We start from the raw sequence: 17,308 nt of genomic DNA on the forward strand, positions 1-17,308 counted from the left end.
ATGAAAAATCAAAGGAAGATTAATCTATAGAAGTAGAATGACGTTGATAAAAGCTTTCTTTTTCAAACTATTTTGGGTCGATTTAATTTATTTAAAACACCATTTGCATTGTTCTGTATATGAAGGTGCATACAGATTAAGCGCCGCGAACACGAGCAATTCACTTTTAATCAGCTGATTATATCTGTATTTGTACAGAAACGGTGAGATACAGATATAGAAAGCTTGGCATCAGCTTTGGCAAAGCATGGCATTAAAAGTGAATTGCTCATGTTCTCGGCACGTAAATCTGTACGCACCTCAAGATATTCAAACAAAACGTGTATAATAAATTATCAACGATTACAGATCAATGGGCAAGAAATGGAATAATTAACAGGTGAATAATTTTTAAAAGGGGAGACTTTATTGAAGACTCCGTTAATCGATTGGATTGGATACTAATAAGAGACTGACCTCGTGAAAGCGCTAACATGTTCCTTTAATTATTTATTCAGTTTCATTCATTACTTGATAATATTATATTGTTGAATGTAGAGAGATCTAGAGAAATAAAATGTTGACTTATAAAAAATATATATAAATGTTTATTCCAACTCACTTTTCTGCATATTCTGTGCGGATTCTTCTTAGCAGGATCATCCCGACACACGGGAAAGGCAGAATAGCAAAATGAGGGAAAAGCATATCCTCTGCATCCTGGTGAAATGTCACTGCAAACAGAACAAAATAATTAATACATAATAAAAACCTCATTCAATGGAACGATCAACTCAATACAATAGAATGAGAGAATTCGTTTCTTCATTGATTTATGCACACAAAAATCAAACTCTGATCGGGAAAAAACAATAAGTGCCGGTTGCACAAAAGCGGTTAAATTTTAATCGTGATTAATTCCACAAGAAGCAGTCGGAGAAGCCGTCTTATAAAAAATACCTTCTCTGATTGGTTCTCGTGAAATTATTCACGGTTGAAATTTAACCGGCTTTTATGCAACCGGCACAAAGTCTACAAGGAAACTGTCACTGTCACGAATTTTGACACATGAAGGCTCGGTTGTACAAAAGCCTGTTGAAGAATTTTAGCCGTGATTAAATGCTACCCACGAGAACCAATCAGACGCCTTCTTTTCAAAAACGGCTTCTCTGATTGGTTCTCATGGCATTTAGGCATGATTAAAATTTAACAGGCTTTTGTGTAACCGAGCTGAATGTTTCAAAGAGTAAGGTTATGTCTTCACTTCAATTTGAGTCCAATAGTAACTGTGTAAAAATGTGATAATGATCTCATTTTCTATGACAGAGTTTGACCGTACAAGGAGAAATTCACTATATTCTAATACTGGAAAATTCTGTTCTCAGTTTTATTTTACAGAATCAAGATCAGCTTCGTTATCAATACATCATTGTCTGAAACAATAGAATATTAATTCGCCATTGTTACAGTTCAGGGCATTAGGCTGATTTGACATTAGGCTTCACAACATAAAAAACAATCCACACTGTCCAAAATGATTTATCAAAATCAAAATACTAGACAAAACTATAAAATGCTCTGTCCTTGAGTCACCGTGACACTATTGTTTTGCATTTGAATTCTGATAATTCTCTAACTAAATAAATCCATGGGCTATGGTGAGTGGATTGATAAATGTATTAATAAAATTGTTGAAATATGCAAATTAGTGAATTAAACTGATGAACCATGCAAGATTTGACTTACTTTGAATGCGATATTACAACCAGGGCAGATTTGATTATGTTTTCCAGCTTGGCTTGGGTGGTTCCAGCCGGAATGTACACCAGTCTGTCTTTCACCCATTTGTTGCAGTGCGTCCCAGTATAAGGCTGCAAAAGCAAACATAAATATCTTTAAAAAACAACTTAAAACATCAACATATTATATTGATTAATTGAGATATGGCACACAATCATGATAATAGAATACTTCAACAGTGGAGAGGGACCCACTTGATAGACAACAATTAATTGAGATAGGCCTAATGCAATAACTAGTAGTTCTGTGAACAGTAGACCTCGCGCAGTGAAAAACCACAGTATCCTCTAATACTGTCCATCAGAGTAAATTCTGTCCTGTCCTGTCGTGTCGGCGTATAAACGACTAATGGCTGTTTGGGTTGTTGTGTCGACAATGCCAATAATTTGACGTAAACAGCTATGCTACTATCATCAAAAGCTTACCGAGTTTAAAGCAGAGAAAAGTCGGGAGAAAATACTATGCTACTTCAAGTTATCAATTTTGCATGCCTCACTGCATACAATTAATACTCCACACAACAGCTGTGTTTTCAATAAGTTACATTGAGATATTGAATTGCATGCGTCATTGCAATCCACTCGACAGCTGATTTATGATGAATAATTCTATAGTCTGATTTTTACTCTAATATTGGCTCATGAAGGAGGCTCCTTTTCCTTTTATATTATCCTTGGAAGGCAAAATTTCCAAAAACCTTGTATATACGTCTACGCGCAATTTAAAAAGGAACATACCTGTTAAATTTCATGAAAATCTATTACCGCGTTTCTCCGTAAATACGGAACATATAAACAAACATAAAACCATATAAATATAAAGAGAATGCAAAACCGTAGACTTGAATCTTAGACCACTTCGCTCGGTCAATTATTCATTTATTTTTGTATCCTATAAAGGTTATTTTTTGACTTCAGTCAAAGTGAGATGTAGTGATATCTATCCATGATGAAACACTGGGATGTTGTCTAGAAATTTCACAAATTTATTGAAAAATCACATACACGTTTCAACAGTATTTATGTCATCTTCAGTGTTATTTTTATGTATCCAGGTGAAGGTGAATTTCTGCAAGTACAACAGGAGGAATGATTTCCACAATCATAACATCAGAAACGGATTCAAAATCGATGTATCTTTTTTCGATGTATATTTTCTTCAAGGTGAAACTATAATTAGATATCCCATTGTATAGGTCGTTGATGTTCCAAATTTCAAGCTGATTACTGTCGACTACTGTCAATTATTATCTGTTTTGTTGGGGTAAGGGTGTAAGAACAGCACAGTATGAAAGACTACCAGCGTCACATAGCTTCACCGAAAACAACTACTAGGACTATCGGCTTGAATTAATATTGAAAATTGGAACATAAACCAATACCATGGGATATTTTCTTGTGCTATATTTTCTCTAAGGTGAAACTTAGGCGTTGGCTACAAGCACCTCTATTAGCCACCTCTAATATAGGTAGCTATGACTACAAGTCAACCCGTTCAATGGATTGCATGAGTTTTTTGAATGAACAGTGAAAGACTTGCCATCTTGACCTATAAAGTTTTATTGTTGACCAACTGTTCAAAGTTCAACATTTTATTTTGACGCAATCAATCGGGCATAGCTGGTTTTGGTTTAGAAGAAGTGTTTACTTTGTTAGGCATTCGAATATGAAAGTTATTCACAAGTGAATAGAGGGCAAAGGGAGAATATAAATTCAGTTTCATCAATCAAGTAAGAATAACAGCTTTATCAGAACAACAATAATTAATATATCTTATATCAGATATCACTCATCTCATACTAATTAAGTTGGTGAGAAAACAAATTTGCTTATTAGTCCCAAGACTATCTAATATTTTTTTTTTTAATTCTCTATCAAAATCTGATGTATATTTCTTATTTTCTTTTTTCAATTTGTATTTGTTTTCTTTCATCTTATACTTTTTAAATCTTTAAAATGTAATATTTATTTTGTCCAAGTTTATTCATCTTTGTAACTTGTATTTTTTTTTGTAACTGGGCACCCGCCGAAAAACCTTCGGGTTTGGCAGGACCCTCAATTGTTTGTATTGTGAATAAAAATTTTGATTTTGATATGAAAAAATATATATATCAGATATCACTCATCTCATAGGCTACTAATTGAGTTAGTAAGAGAACAAATTTGCTTATTAGTCCCAAGACTGAACAGTATTATTTCAACGGTATGATGACAATGGATGCACGATGCACGTATGTGAAAGTGCACGCGAGACCATGCATGCCCACGCGAGCAGATGAGAAACAAATTTACTTTATTGTTAAGGGCTACTCGTACTGAAATAAAAATTAAAAATCAAAGTACCCCGAAATGAAGTAGGGAAAAATGTACTTTGATTTTCAGGTATCATGTAAGCACGTTGTGATATGTGTGTAGCTGTTCACACTGAACTCCACCAGCAAGTGCACGCGATCAGTGTGAGTGTTCCTATGGCTCTTTCCAGATTTTGCACATAAGTACATCCAATTTTATCACACCCTAACAGGATTTTTAAGTAAACCAGGACTTTTTCAAGAGATATTTCATTAACAGTAACATCAGTAATATTCCCTGCTTCAATAAATCAATATTAAAAATAAAGGCTCAACTCACACCTCCGCGACTCAGGTCGAGAAGAGACTCGACTCTAGTCGAGAGCATGTGTTTCCAAATGGTGACACTCAGACCAGTCGATTCTAGTCTCCTCGACGTCACCATTTGAAACCACATGCTCTTGACTAGAGTCGAGTCTTTTCTCGACCTGAGTCGCGTAGGTGTGAGTTGAGCCTAATAGCTGATAAGTTAGGAGAGACACCATAGAAAAAGACTTTTCTACAGACCTTGAGAAACACAGAGAAGTAACAAAAAAACTTACCTCACAACGTGGTTCTTTGGCTTCAGGATCAGAGGGTTGGGGATGAGTGATAACCATCCCTAGACCTCCTGCACCAATATTAGGATTGGTGTTTATATTTGAAAAGTCCAGTCCATCCACGGATGCAATACTGAAACAATAGAATTATTTGAGTACAGTCAATCATTATTAACATAATAAATAGCCCAACTTCAAATTACAAGAAAGTTTGCAAGCTTCAATATTATTCTCATTTAAGCTTATGAAACAATAAGAATTATTGAAGCTTCAATTAACTTACAGTTAATTCAAATCTATATTCAAAACTTCAAATAAAAGATAATCATTAGTTGTGGTAAACACCGACATTAAGTACCTATTCAACTTGAGGATTAAAGTCTATAAATGACCCTAAAATAGTTGATCACCATAGCTTATTTATTTCAATTATTTTACAAAACAGCAGCCAATAGATCTTTGACCGTATAATGGGAATGAAAACCCCAAATAATGGATGTTATTATAACCTAGCTCGTGAGGTAAGGAATAGGCCTATGATCGTTCAGATAATGAAACAATCCGAACACATCACTTCAAGTTATGAATTACAATGACTGGAAGTAATAATAAATGTTTGAAACAAATACAATTCAATGATAAAAATGTATTGATTCATTTATTAAAACCTCATAATCAAGGCTTGAAACCTACCTAGGTTCTGAGGACGAAGGAAGAGTTACATCTTCCGTGGTAACTGAAGTTACAATTGGATAATTTGAGGTAGTATTTACAGTAGAATTTCCATCTGTATTTCTATCGGCAACAGTAATTGTTATAATTGAACACAGGCACAAATAAAAACAGCTTCCAAACCCCATCATGTCAAGAGATTGTTCAAACGATCACAACACATTTTCGGAAGCATTTAGCAGTGAAAGTTCACACACTTCATTTTCACAAATATACGGTAATTGGAAGAATTTATTAATAGTCTTTGGTATTAATTACTCTAATACAGAAAATAAAAACATTGAATTGACAGACGAAAACACAATAATATTTTTAGTTGCAGGTACAAACAGGCAGGGCGAGGAACGGGAATTCTCTCAATGCAGTGCTACCACTACAAACCAAGAAAATTTACCCAGCCTCACAGTTGATACGCAATGTCATTGCAGAGCGCGGTAATTTCAAAACTCCGAACCATCTTTGATAAAATTTATCAATAGTTAATTTATCAATATTTAATATTATACGGTAATGATCAACTGTAAAACTTCCTACTCCAACGTATAGCAAGTAAATTCACTTGAAAAGCACTAAACTGCTTTCACAAAGCAACAAACAATTTATTGTCAAGTATATTGGTAATAAATTGTCATCTTAGGTTTTATTGGTTCCGTTCCAAGACAAGATTTAATTCAAGTGAGTTAGTCAGACAAAGAGTCTGTCATGATAATCAGACTTTCACAAGCTACGTAAGCCTTTAGATTGAAATGTTTGCTAGACTACAACCTTACAAAGTACAGTGCAGAGTTCGTGTAGAAAGGGTTTAAGTTTCAGCAAACAGTAGCTGAATTCATTCACTTAATTATTTCAACGAGATAATTCAACATTTATCATAGGTAGCCTAATTATTTGCAACTACAATACATAATTTTATAGAATAGAATAGAATGACTGCCTTTAATTTTGACCTAGGAGGGCGAAGTTAGGGCACAGTCGGCCCTCTCTTACACTTGACCCTCCAATTATGGCAAATGAACAGTACAGAGTACACCTTGTTTGGAATTATTTTAAAATATCATTTTTTATTTGTACACTACAATCTTATCACCCAAATTTTATATATTTTTTACGATCAGTCATTGATTATAGAAAATATCAAATTCAAAAACATAATAATAATTTTGAAACCTCTAAGGTAGAGATGTTTTTACAATAGCCTAGATTGTATAAAACATAAATATAGGCTACCTGTAGTGTTAGGATGGAAGATATGGTTGACCTATCATATTCTTTATCTCATACCAAAAAGTAGCTACATTTATCCTGAGCTATACTGTATCTAATATAGAGTATATTATAGTAAAGGAGGAGCAAATATAGACTCGGACCACTACCTTGTTGGAGCCACGCTCCGAGCACGGATCTCCAAAGCTAAAAATATAAAGGGAGCCAGACGCAAGAAGTTCAATGTTGGTGCCTTGAAAGAGGAGGACTCTTCTCAGAAATTCAAAGACTGTGTCCGGGAGAATCTGCGAGTTGAAGAGGATGAAGATCCATCTGGGATGTGGAGAAGCCTAAGGGATGAACTGGAAAGGATTGCAGAAGATGTTATAGGAGTGGAAAGGCAAGAACAGACCAAAACATGGTTTGACTACGAATGCCAAGAGGCAACAAACAAAAAGAACACAGCCTATAAGAAGATGCAGCAGAGTCGAGGGACAAGGAGTACAGCCGAACAGTATAGAGCTATGAGAAGAGCTGAAAAGAGGATACATAAGAAAAAGAAGGAAGAATGGGAGAAGAAAGAGCTGGAGATCACCTTGCTGAACAACTGCAAAAAGTGATCCATAAGGTGTGGGTGACAGAGCGGATGCCTGAGGACTGGACAGTAGGACTTATCTGCCCGATACATGAAAAAGGGGATCAAATGGAATGTAAGAATTATAGGGGCATAACCCTTCTCAACACTGGGTACAAAGTATTTTCAAACATTCTGTTTGCTAGGCTCAAACCGTTAGCAGAAAGGTGTGTAGGGAAGTATCAGACAGGATTCCGCTCCGGATGCTCTACAATAGATCAAATATTCTCGCTGCGACAGATTCTAGAGAAGGCTCATGAATATAAAATAGGAACCTCCCACCTCTTCTTGGATTTCACCGCGGCCTATGACAGTATCCTGAGAGTAAGGCTATTCGAAGCCATGGAGGAATTTCAATTCCCAAGGAAGCTCATCAACCTTACAAAAGCATCCTTGTCTAAAGTTGTATGCCGGGTGAAGATACAAAACCATCTGTCGGAGCCTTTTGAGATGGAGGCAGGGCTGAGACAAGGAGATGCTCTTTCATGTTTGTTATTTAATATAGCTTTAGAAAAAGTCATTCGTGAGTCAAAAGTCAACACTGAAGGGAATATTTTTTATAAATCAACCCAAATTCTCGCGTACGCAGACGACATTGATATCATTGGAAGATCGGTGAATGATATGAAGGAGGCCTTTAAAAATATTAAAAATGCAGCATTGCAAATGGGCCTTCACATAAATGAAAACAAAACAAAGGTCATGATCACATCAACGAACCACAACATCGGGGAGAGGCTTCAGATGAATGATAACTGCTTTGAGGTTAAAGATGATTTTGTATACCTGGGCTCCCTCGTCGATGGTAAAAATGAAACAACAAAGGAGGTGGAAAGGAGAATTCTCCTGTCCAGCAGATGCTTCTATGGTCTCTCCAAGTATATAAAAAACAAAGTGCTGAACAGAGCCACAAAGTTTAAAATATATCGCTCGCTAATCCTGCCAGTACTCATGTATGGCAGTGAAACATGGACACTGTCCAAAAAATACGAGAGCCAACTCAAAGTTTTTGAGAGGAGGGTACTGCGAAGCATCTGTGGTGGAATAAAAGTGGATGAGACCTGGCGGAGGAGGAAGAATGAGGAACTCTACCAAGTATATCGTGAACCTGATGTGGTCAAAATGATCAAAATTGGTAGACTGCGATGGGCTGGCCACCTTATTCGGGCAGATGAGACATACCCACCAAGGAGACTCATGCTGTACAGGATGGAAGGGAGGCGAAGACCAGGAAGGCCGAGACTGCGCTGGATGGACGGTGTTGACAAGGACGCACAAGTGATTGGAGCCAGAGGTTGGAAAGCGAGGGCGGAAGACAGAGACGAATGGAGGCGAATACTGGAGGAGGCCAAGACCTGTAGCGGGTTGTAGCGCCACTGATGATGATGATGATCTCGCTTTGCTCTGTTGCCAGATTGTCTTTTAGCAATGAAGAATTGATAATTAGTTAACAAAGTATTCCATCTTAATTATGAAAAAGCATAATTAAATTATTGAAAAATATAATTTATTGTTTAATAAAATATAATTGATTATTTTTAAACGAGAATGAAGAGTTAATATTACATCAATAAACCTGTATCAGCGACCGTCTACAGAAGGCATAGACAAGACATAAGACATAGTTGTACTGTAGGCCTACCTTATCTATATAGCATCATCATACTCAGAAAAAATTTCTGTCACCACAAAAGTGAAACGTATTAAAATTAAATACAAGATTTCAGACGTTGATTAACATTTTCGACACAACGAATGATCTGAAACAATACTTACTACATTCAATTATGGGAAGAGAAATCAAATGAGATATAAACTATTTCTTAGCCACAAAACAATATTCATTATTCATTCACCATCTCCTGAGACCGTAGAGTGAATTACAAACGTCCAACCGGAGATCGATTCATGAATGAATGAAATTAGCCGAATCTCTAGACCTCATCCATCATGATTCAATCTGATAAAACGATTCCTTCTCGAGGGAAATAATACAGCGAGGGTGCACGACATGAGGGAAATAATAGGAAATAAAGGGAAACTCACACTTAAGCGATCAAACAGGGAAAGCTGTATGGAGAAAACTGATAAACATCTCTACAAGGCAGCATGTTATATTTGTAAAGTGAGGTCCACGTTATAATGGCAGTGATTGATTAGCAATGGTATTGCTATCCTTGTCCTTCATTCAACAAATCAGATAGCGTTATCTCTTTCTCGCTTTGCTCTGTTGCCAGATCGTCTTTCAACAATGTAGAATTAATAGTTAATTAACAAAATATTTCATCATAGTTATGAAAATTCATTATGAAATTATTGAGAAATATAATTTCTTGCTCAATAAAATATAATTGATTATTTTGAACGAGAATGAACCGTTAATAAATCAATAAACCTGTATCAGCTACCGTATATAGAATGCATTGACAATACAGAGGATTGGCAACGTTTTTATCATATCTTTCTTCACTGCCATTATAACGTGGACCTCGCTATAGGAACAAGAATATTGTTGGATAGAAAACAATGACAATGTTATTACTGTCGGTGAGAAATTGTCTTGACTGTATTAAATGATTGATGTGGGCCTTCAATGTTTCAATTATTGAAAGTTCAACAAAGTGATCGATTTATTGACCTAGCCTAGTGGTTCGGAATCCACCTAACAATGCTGGTCAACCATTGTTACTCAACAAGAATTTCTAGCAAGGTGAACTAACTGACAAACGTTTACCCAGCAATAGAACCATAGATAAACAATAGCATTTATCTATGATAGAACTATCCACTTTTGCATTTCAAAATAATTTTCATAAATTGTTATGGGGAAGTGTAAGATTTTTGAATTACAGTAGACTTTCTCTGATACGGTATTAGATGCCTTGAGATAACTTATTGAACTGAGATTGAGCCACAAATGGCGCCAACATGCTCTCCTAAAATTTAAAAATTGTAGATTCCTGTTATTTATTGTAACACGTGCTCTGAACATATTGTATTGTAAGAATATGAACGCTCGAAGAGCTAGAATAATAAAAAGAACCGTTTCTCGAAACTATTGAGAATGCATTTGAATAGCCTACCTAGCCAGACGACTGGGGTCATTATTCCTTTCAAAATAGTTTAAAAAAAAATCATTCTTTCCTAGAAACTTAACAGTATTCTAAACGTCAGTCACAGACACGTCTACAATAGAAACCACATGGCCCACTGTGTTTTGTGTTAACCCTTGTATATATCTATAGCATAAGTTGATGGCAGGTAAATGAAGATTGTGTATAGCAATATAGATATATAGTTAGGAGAGAAGTAAATATAGATATGTAGTTTACAATGTAACCACGTGGTTAGCATATGCTACAATTTTACCACGTGGTCAGCATATGAATATTATTGAAGCAATTATTTGATGATCAATTATTTGAATGGTGATCACATAAAACCATAAACATGAAACGAGTACATGTTTATAAAAACTAGGACATGAAGTAGATTAGGCTATATGTATAAAGTATTCAGCAAATATAATGTTGTACAATGAATTATAATTTAATAATTATTATAAACTAATTAAGTTAGTTGAATCCGAATTCATAGGCTAAGGACAAATTTGTAAATAGAATAAATTAGGTATGTTTGATTGAAACATGTTGACAATGAGTATGAGAAACCTGCTTAATTAATTAAGTAGTAATTAATTGGTATCTTATTAATTTGATTTATTCAACTCAATTGTAATGATGTACTGTATGACATTGTATTTTGTTCATTTCATGTATTTATTATTGAAGTATTTGCCATATTAGATTTATAAGATTGATCAATGTATTCAATTGTCAGTATCCAAACTTCAGAGTTTAAATATTGATAAAATGTATGATATCATTTGTTTTAATAATGAAGGGGAGCCATAGTTCAAAATGACATAACATAATAAACATTATAGTAAATTTAAATTGATATATGAATCCAGTTTGTAAGCTGAATATTAGTCTGATGAGTTTGAGTGTAGGCGGAGCTAGGGGGCGAAGGGTGATGAGGGGTGGAAAATCGTGGTGCTAGTATATATGCAGGCAGCCATGTCTTGCAAAGTTAGTTGCTGTGAGTCTCTCTTAGTCTCTTGGATTTTGGACAGTGTAGGAGTGAGTTTTTGGTTTCAGACTTCAATTATCCTATAGGGAATTGACTGAGCCAGGTAAAGATTGTATTTAGAATTTTCAATTTTCCTCATTTCAAATCCACACCACCCACCCTAAAAAGCCCAAATAAGTATATCAAATTTTATAGCATTATAGTAAAGAGCAAACTTAACTATTACTTCTTTTTAAATTCATATCTAAAGACAAAATCTTAATTAATTTCTTGAAGCTTACAGTTGAAATTCACTTCTAAGCACAAATAATGGTTTTTAAAGCAAGGCTCCCCTAATCATATTCATTCTTCAAAATTTATCAATTCTCTTATTTTTGACTATAATCATATTTCAACTAGAATTGTTCAATATTTTGATTTAATAACTACTTTTCAAGTAGCCTGTTAAAATAGGAACTGTTTGTTAAATTTTGTTGTATAAAATTAAACTTGAACTGTAATATTTTCGAAAACGCAATAATCTTGTATATTTTGAATCATTACTATACTTAAATCAATTTTATAAATTCTTTTAAATTTAAAGTTTACTAATAAATTCATAATTAACATTTGTTTTTCCTTTCACTTTATACATTCCCTTACACACGACCCTGATCTATCTCTCTTTATCTTTTTCTTCTATACTATTATTAGTTCAGTGAGTGAAATATAAGTATACACACAGTGAGTGAAATTATAGTAAAGTAATTATTTTATCAATTCATAGTAATTGATTGGCGCCGGGCAAAATACCGTATAGAGTGAAAGGGTACCGAAAGAGTTCAAGATATATAGATTTTTTGGATTTTTAGTAGCTTAACCTACAATTTGATTTGGTCGATAGTGGAAATTTGGGAAGGGACAGTTTTGGGCATAAGCTCAAACATACATAAGTGTAATAATTGTACATGACTGAATAAATAAATAAAGGAATAAATAATATCATCAATGCTTGGACATCAACAAGAATAACTCTCTATTATATTATTAGTTTTCACAGCATTACGTTAACCAGAGTTTCAAATTTTATCGCTACCTAAGTACCTATAATAATCAATTGATTATAATATAATTCTATTGATTCATGATTCAATATTATCAAATTTGTAGATTTCATTTTAAAAATGTTATACATTTACTCAGTAATGAATGCTCCTATCAATTGAAATGATTCGACTTGTTTGCAATCCTCATTTGCAGTATATGCCTAGTAAACAAAAATAAAGACACATTTCAAAACATTGATATTTGCAGTACTTTATGATCAATCATTGAACGTGATTACCTCATCTATTCATCACCCGATCTCACTATCAATTGAAATGATTTGAGGTGGTAGAAATCCTTATTTTTTAGTAGTAAATAGAAATAACAGAAACACATTTCAAATCATGGTTATTTGAAGTACTTCATGATTAATCATTGAGCGTAATTGCATCTATTCATAACTCAATTTCACTATCAATTGAAATGATTTGAGTTGGTAGAAATCTTTATTTGTAGTAGTAAATACAATAATACAAATAAAAGGCACATCTCAAAAGATGGATTTTTGAAGTACTTTATGACCCATCATTGAACGTGATTGCATCTATTCATCACTCAATCTCACTGTCCTTGTTCAAGCCAGATATAGTGATAAGAGATTTATTTATTTACTTACAAAGGCAATTCTCTACAAGTATTATAAGCCCAGGTGATGATGAGGGGATGAATAATAATGCAGTACAAACGTTTCTATTTGTGATGCATAGAAATCATGAGATAGGAATCCTTTTCCCGAAAACACAAAAGAGAAATATCTCACCGAAGGCAAATGGTCTCAAGTTTTGAACAGACAGACATTCTTTGAGACATCAGCATTGCAGACGGTCTGTGAAATTATGGTTATTACTTTTTTTATCATTTCGCACCTCCTAAGAGAAAAAAGAGAAGGAATATTTTCGTTATAAGAATTCAATTTTCTCAAAAGAAAGCAAACTTCTCTGGCAGGGCTTCACTTTTTCACTTTGCTTTTTCCTCGCCAATCCCATTGTTCGTTGCTTTTGTTCCTTCAAACGAACATAAGCAACAACCGGAAAAATCCAAACTCGCTTTCACTGTTTGATATCGGAAGCGCCTCGATGGAAAATTGGAAAATAGCTGGCCTAATGCTTTTCCGGTATATTTCCCGGAGAAAGGCGTGCTCGTAAAAACAAGTTACCCTACTTATGGCGCTCTCTGTTATTCAAATTGCTTACTTCTTTTTCTCACCTACTTCCTTTAATCAGGTGAATTATGGTCATGGTACGAAGAGATAGCTTCAGAAATGCTCCTGTAACTTTCGCAGTATCTCTAGACTGGATCATCTGGTTTCAAGACGACCTGATAGAGCGACATTGAATGGGAAGTTGCTGATAAAAGGAAACCTCACAACAGCCTTATGATGGTACTTAGGTCTTCTTTACTCTGAAATCTTCATTCTTGGAAGAGTATTCTTCAGAAAAATATCTTCTCCAATAGTGTTAAGAGAATATTGAATGGCTGACGATTTCGGAACTAAAATTTTTCATTCAACGACATTCAATGTATACACATATGCAATGCAAAAACACCTCTCAAAGTTGAATGATTCTGTAAATGATTAATGGGAATAAATATTGAGAATTCCTATCAAAATAAATGACAGAATTTTCACTGACTCACCTGTCAATAAAGTGTGGTGGAAAGGCTGGAGCAGGTAATGCAGGGGCTGGCAAGTCTTCACCTAGGAAAAAATGACAAACTTAGAAAATTTCCCAATCAGGCCTACAGTACTGTAGTTATTTTGTGTTATGGAAGAATTAGAATATTTTCTTATCAGGCCTACATTAATGCAGCTATTCTGGGTTCAGAATTCTATTGTAAAATTATTGGTGAATGATGGATATATATTATAAATCATATCAATTTTCAAGTGAAAATCATTTTTGATTCAATTGCTTGTTTATTGATGGTAGAACAGCATCGTATTGCTAATTCTTGTCTGAAACTACCAGTAGATGACGGATATTATTAACCATATCAATTATTGTTTTTCAAGTGATAGAATGAACAGAGAATGATGAGAGTATATAAATAATATCTATTGATTTAAATGCTTGACAATCAACCGGAATTCTGGAAAATTATGAGAGCTACCGAACTAAATACTTTTATAAAGCTTGGAAAAGATAAGTGATATGTTAGATTATTACACGTTCTTATGAATTAAAAATTAACACACTTTTTTATGTTTTTAAACACGACATGCAGTCAAATACTATAAGTCAATAATTAAAAACTTTTACTTACTGACTGAAGTACTTTCGATCGTTTCAACAGTGCCGGAAATGTTTTGTTGGTTAGGAAGATATGATCACTAGACGATCGAAAGTACCTACTTCAGTCAGTAAGTAGAAGTTTTTAATTATTTACTCAATATTTGACTGCATGTCGTGTTTGAAAACACAGAAAAAGTGTGTTAATACATAGCAGCTCGGAATGGATCAAGAAACCATCACAATTAAAAATTGTTTTAGAATAGTTACGTTACTGCTCAGCAGTTGTTCATAGTTTTGTGAATGAATATAGATTTCACAAATTTCAAAATAAGTCTATTAGTCAACTTTAAGAATAATATATTTAATCAATGAATGGACAATTTATTGTCGATTCCACAACTTGAATTTCAGTGATCAATCAATGATTAGGGAGAAGTTCCTCAACATTTGAGCAAGTTTTTCAAGTTTGTCAACAAAATTTCAATGAATATGTTATTGTCAATTTCACGATTTGAATTTAAGTTATTGATAAATCAATGAATATGGATAATTTCTTCAACATTTCTATGTTTCAAAATTGCACGCTATTCCAGTGATCAAGTTTCACACACATTGATTTTTGGACGAACAATTTTTTACTGTCTTTTATAAATTGTATTTTATTGAACATAACCAATTTTTGCTGTCCTTATAAATTGTATTAGATTGAACTTTGTCAAGTTCTATTAAATCTGGTAGAGTCTAAGGACGGCAAAAAAACGTACGTCCAAAAATTGATGTGTCTATACTGGCTTAAATGTTTGTGTAGAGTGCAATTTTTTAAACAAGATATTGTTCCATAAAAATATTTTATTTCCTCGAAAATCTCTTCAATAACGATCGACCCCTCACTCACCCCATGGCCCCATCTTGACCATAAGCACCGAGGCGGGTGCCTCAGCTTTTGCCAACTCGCTAACCGCCTCGCACGTATAGAAACCCGTGTCATGCGTCTCCAGCGGACTGATTTTGAGTCGCGATCCTAGTGCATCGCTCCTGCCGTTCGGCGAATACTGCCTCATTGTGACCCGGCCTTTCTCCGCCTGCAGAGGTGCGTCATTCTTGAGCCACAGCACTGTTGCCGGCACTGGGTCCCCGGTCACCTCACAGCGCATGCGCACTGATTCGCCGGCCTCTTTCGTCTGGTTGGTGGGTAGTTTGAGCCATTGTAGGCGACCTGAACAAAAATAAAATGCATTTAAAATGTTTAAAAGATAAAGAAACCAAAATAAATAACATCAAATAACAATCTTCAAAATATTCAGAATCACTGTACAGTACGCGACCGTAGCTTTGCCTCCATGCTTTTGAAACGGCATCTAGGCAAGGTATGGTTCGCGGGGTAATATCACCACCTCCGTAAACAAAGCCGTAGTGCATTCATGTGACGTCAGCACAGGTAGGACTCCTACACCAATAAAAATTCGTTGATTTCAGCTGATCTACATTAGATAGTTTTTTTATTGGTGTAGGAGCCCTACTTGTGCTGACGTCACCAGAATGCACTATTGCTTTGTTCACGGAGGTAGTCGTAATAATCACGGTTTTGCAAAAACATCAGGCTTCAGGGACACTAGGCCCCTAGAAGGAGGAAGCCTTTCCTTGAAGGAAGCTCCCTACACACAGAGATTCTTCATGAATGAGAGAGTTGCAACGTATCACCAACAATGGAAAGAGCATGTTGAACGAATGTCAGCTGATTGGCTGTGTTGTGCTAAAAGGACGTAACTTCAAAAATCTCCTTGTGTATCTTTTCGGATGCAACACGTTACTTTTGAGGAGATACAAAAGAGCATCTGTTGCTTATGGAAAGATACATTTTCAAAAATGTTCGATGTTTTTGAACGGGTAGTATTGTAGCCTAGTGGACCTCCGCCGATAGGCAAAGCTACAGACCCGGACTGTACATCAGTTCGAGGAAAAGGGAAAAAATTGCAATACTCATGAGTTCTCAATCGGGCCTCTCACCATCCGATTTCTTGTCCTACAAAGTTGGACTGGTAGTAGGACCACTAGTCGGATCTTTCATCACTTACACTCAGACTGGTTGACAACGATTTTATCCAACATCCTCTCTCAAATTACAACAGAACTCGACTCTGACTACGCGGCTGACCTTGGAATGTCGGATGTGTTGGACCTCCAGCTCCAGTTCATCCAACACGTCCGGCTAGACATCCAACATTAACAACCCCATTCACAGTCCGACTCCCAATCCAACATTGAATGTGTTTGATCTCGAATTGGACAATAAATCGGATAGTGAAAGCCCCGCTTTAGAACTCATGAGAATTGAATTTTTTTCTGGAACTGATGTATAGTACGGGTCCTGTGACTTTGCCTATTAGCGGAGGGCCACTAAACTACAATACTACCCGTTTAAAAACATCGAACATGTTTGAAAATGTATCTTTCCATAAGCTACAGATGCTCTGTTGTATCTTCTCAAAAACAACGCGTTGCATCCGAAAATATATACAAGGAGCTTTTATGTATCTTTCCATAAACAACAGATGCTCTTTTGTATCTTCTCAAAAGCAACGTGTTGCATCCGAAAAGATACATAAGGAGCTCCAATGTATCTTTCCATAAGCAACATAAGCTCTTTTGTATCTTCTCA

The 17,308-nt window shown here is 35.1% G+C and overlaps 1 protein-coding gene across 3 annotated transcripts in view; it reads right to left on the reverse strand.

The window, feature by feature from the left end:
- The window catches only part of LOC111054449 (tyrosine-protein kinase transmembrane receptor Ror), a 388,262-nt gene that overhangs the window by 23,253 nt on the left and 347,701 nt on the right, over window positions 1–17,308 (reverse strand). For 2 of the 3 annotated variants that reach the window (XM_039430062.1, XM_039430061.1), the window contains exons 5-9: window positions 15,545–15,865; window positions 14,054–14,114; window positions 4,672–4,801; window positions 1,726–1,850; window positions 602–713 (exon numbers count right to left, since the gene is read on the reverse strand). In XM_039430062.1, coding sequence (XP_039285996.1) covers window positions 602–713; window positions 1,726–1,850; window positions 4,672–4,801; window positions 14,054–14,114; window positions 15,545–15,865 — 749 coding nt within the window. Of the gene's footprint in view, window positions 1–601; window positions 714–1,725; window positions 1,851–4,671; window positions 4,802–5,361; window positions 5,744–14,053; window positions 14,115–15,544; window positions 15,866–17,308 lie in introns of those variants that run through there. The other variant, XM_039430063.1, reaches the window with a different exon arrangement.

Source organism: Nilaparvata lugens, chromosome 6 (assembly GCF_014356525.2).
Source record: "Nilaparvata lugens isolate BPH chromosome 6, ASM1435652v1, whole genome shotgun sequence".
In the NCBI taxonomy this organism is placed as follows: Eukaryota; Metazoa; Arthropoda; class Insecta; order Hemiptera; family Delphacidae; genus Nilaparvata; species Nilaparvata lugens.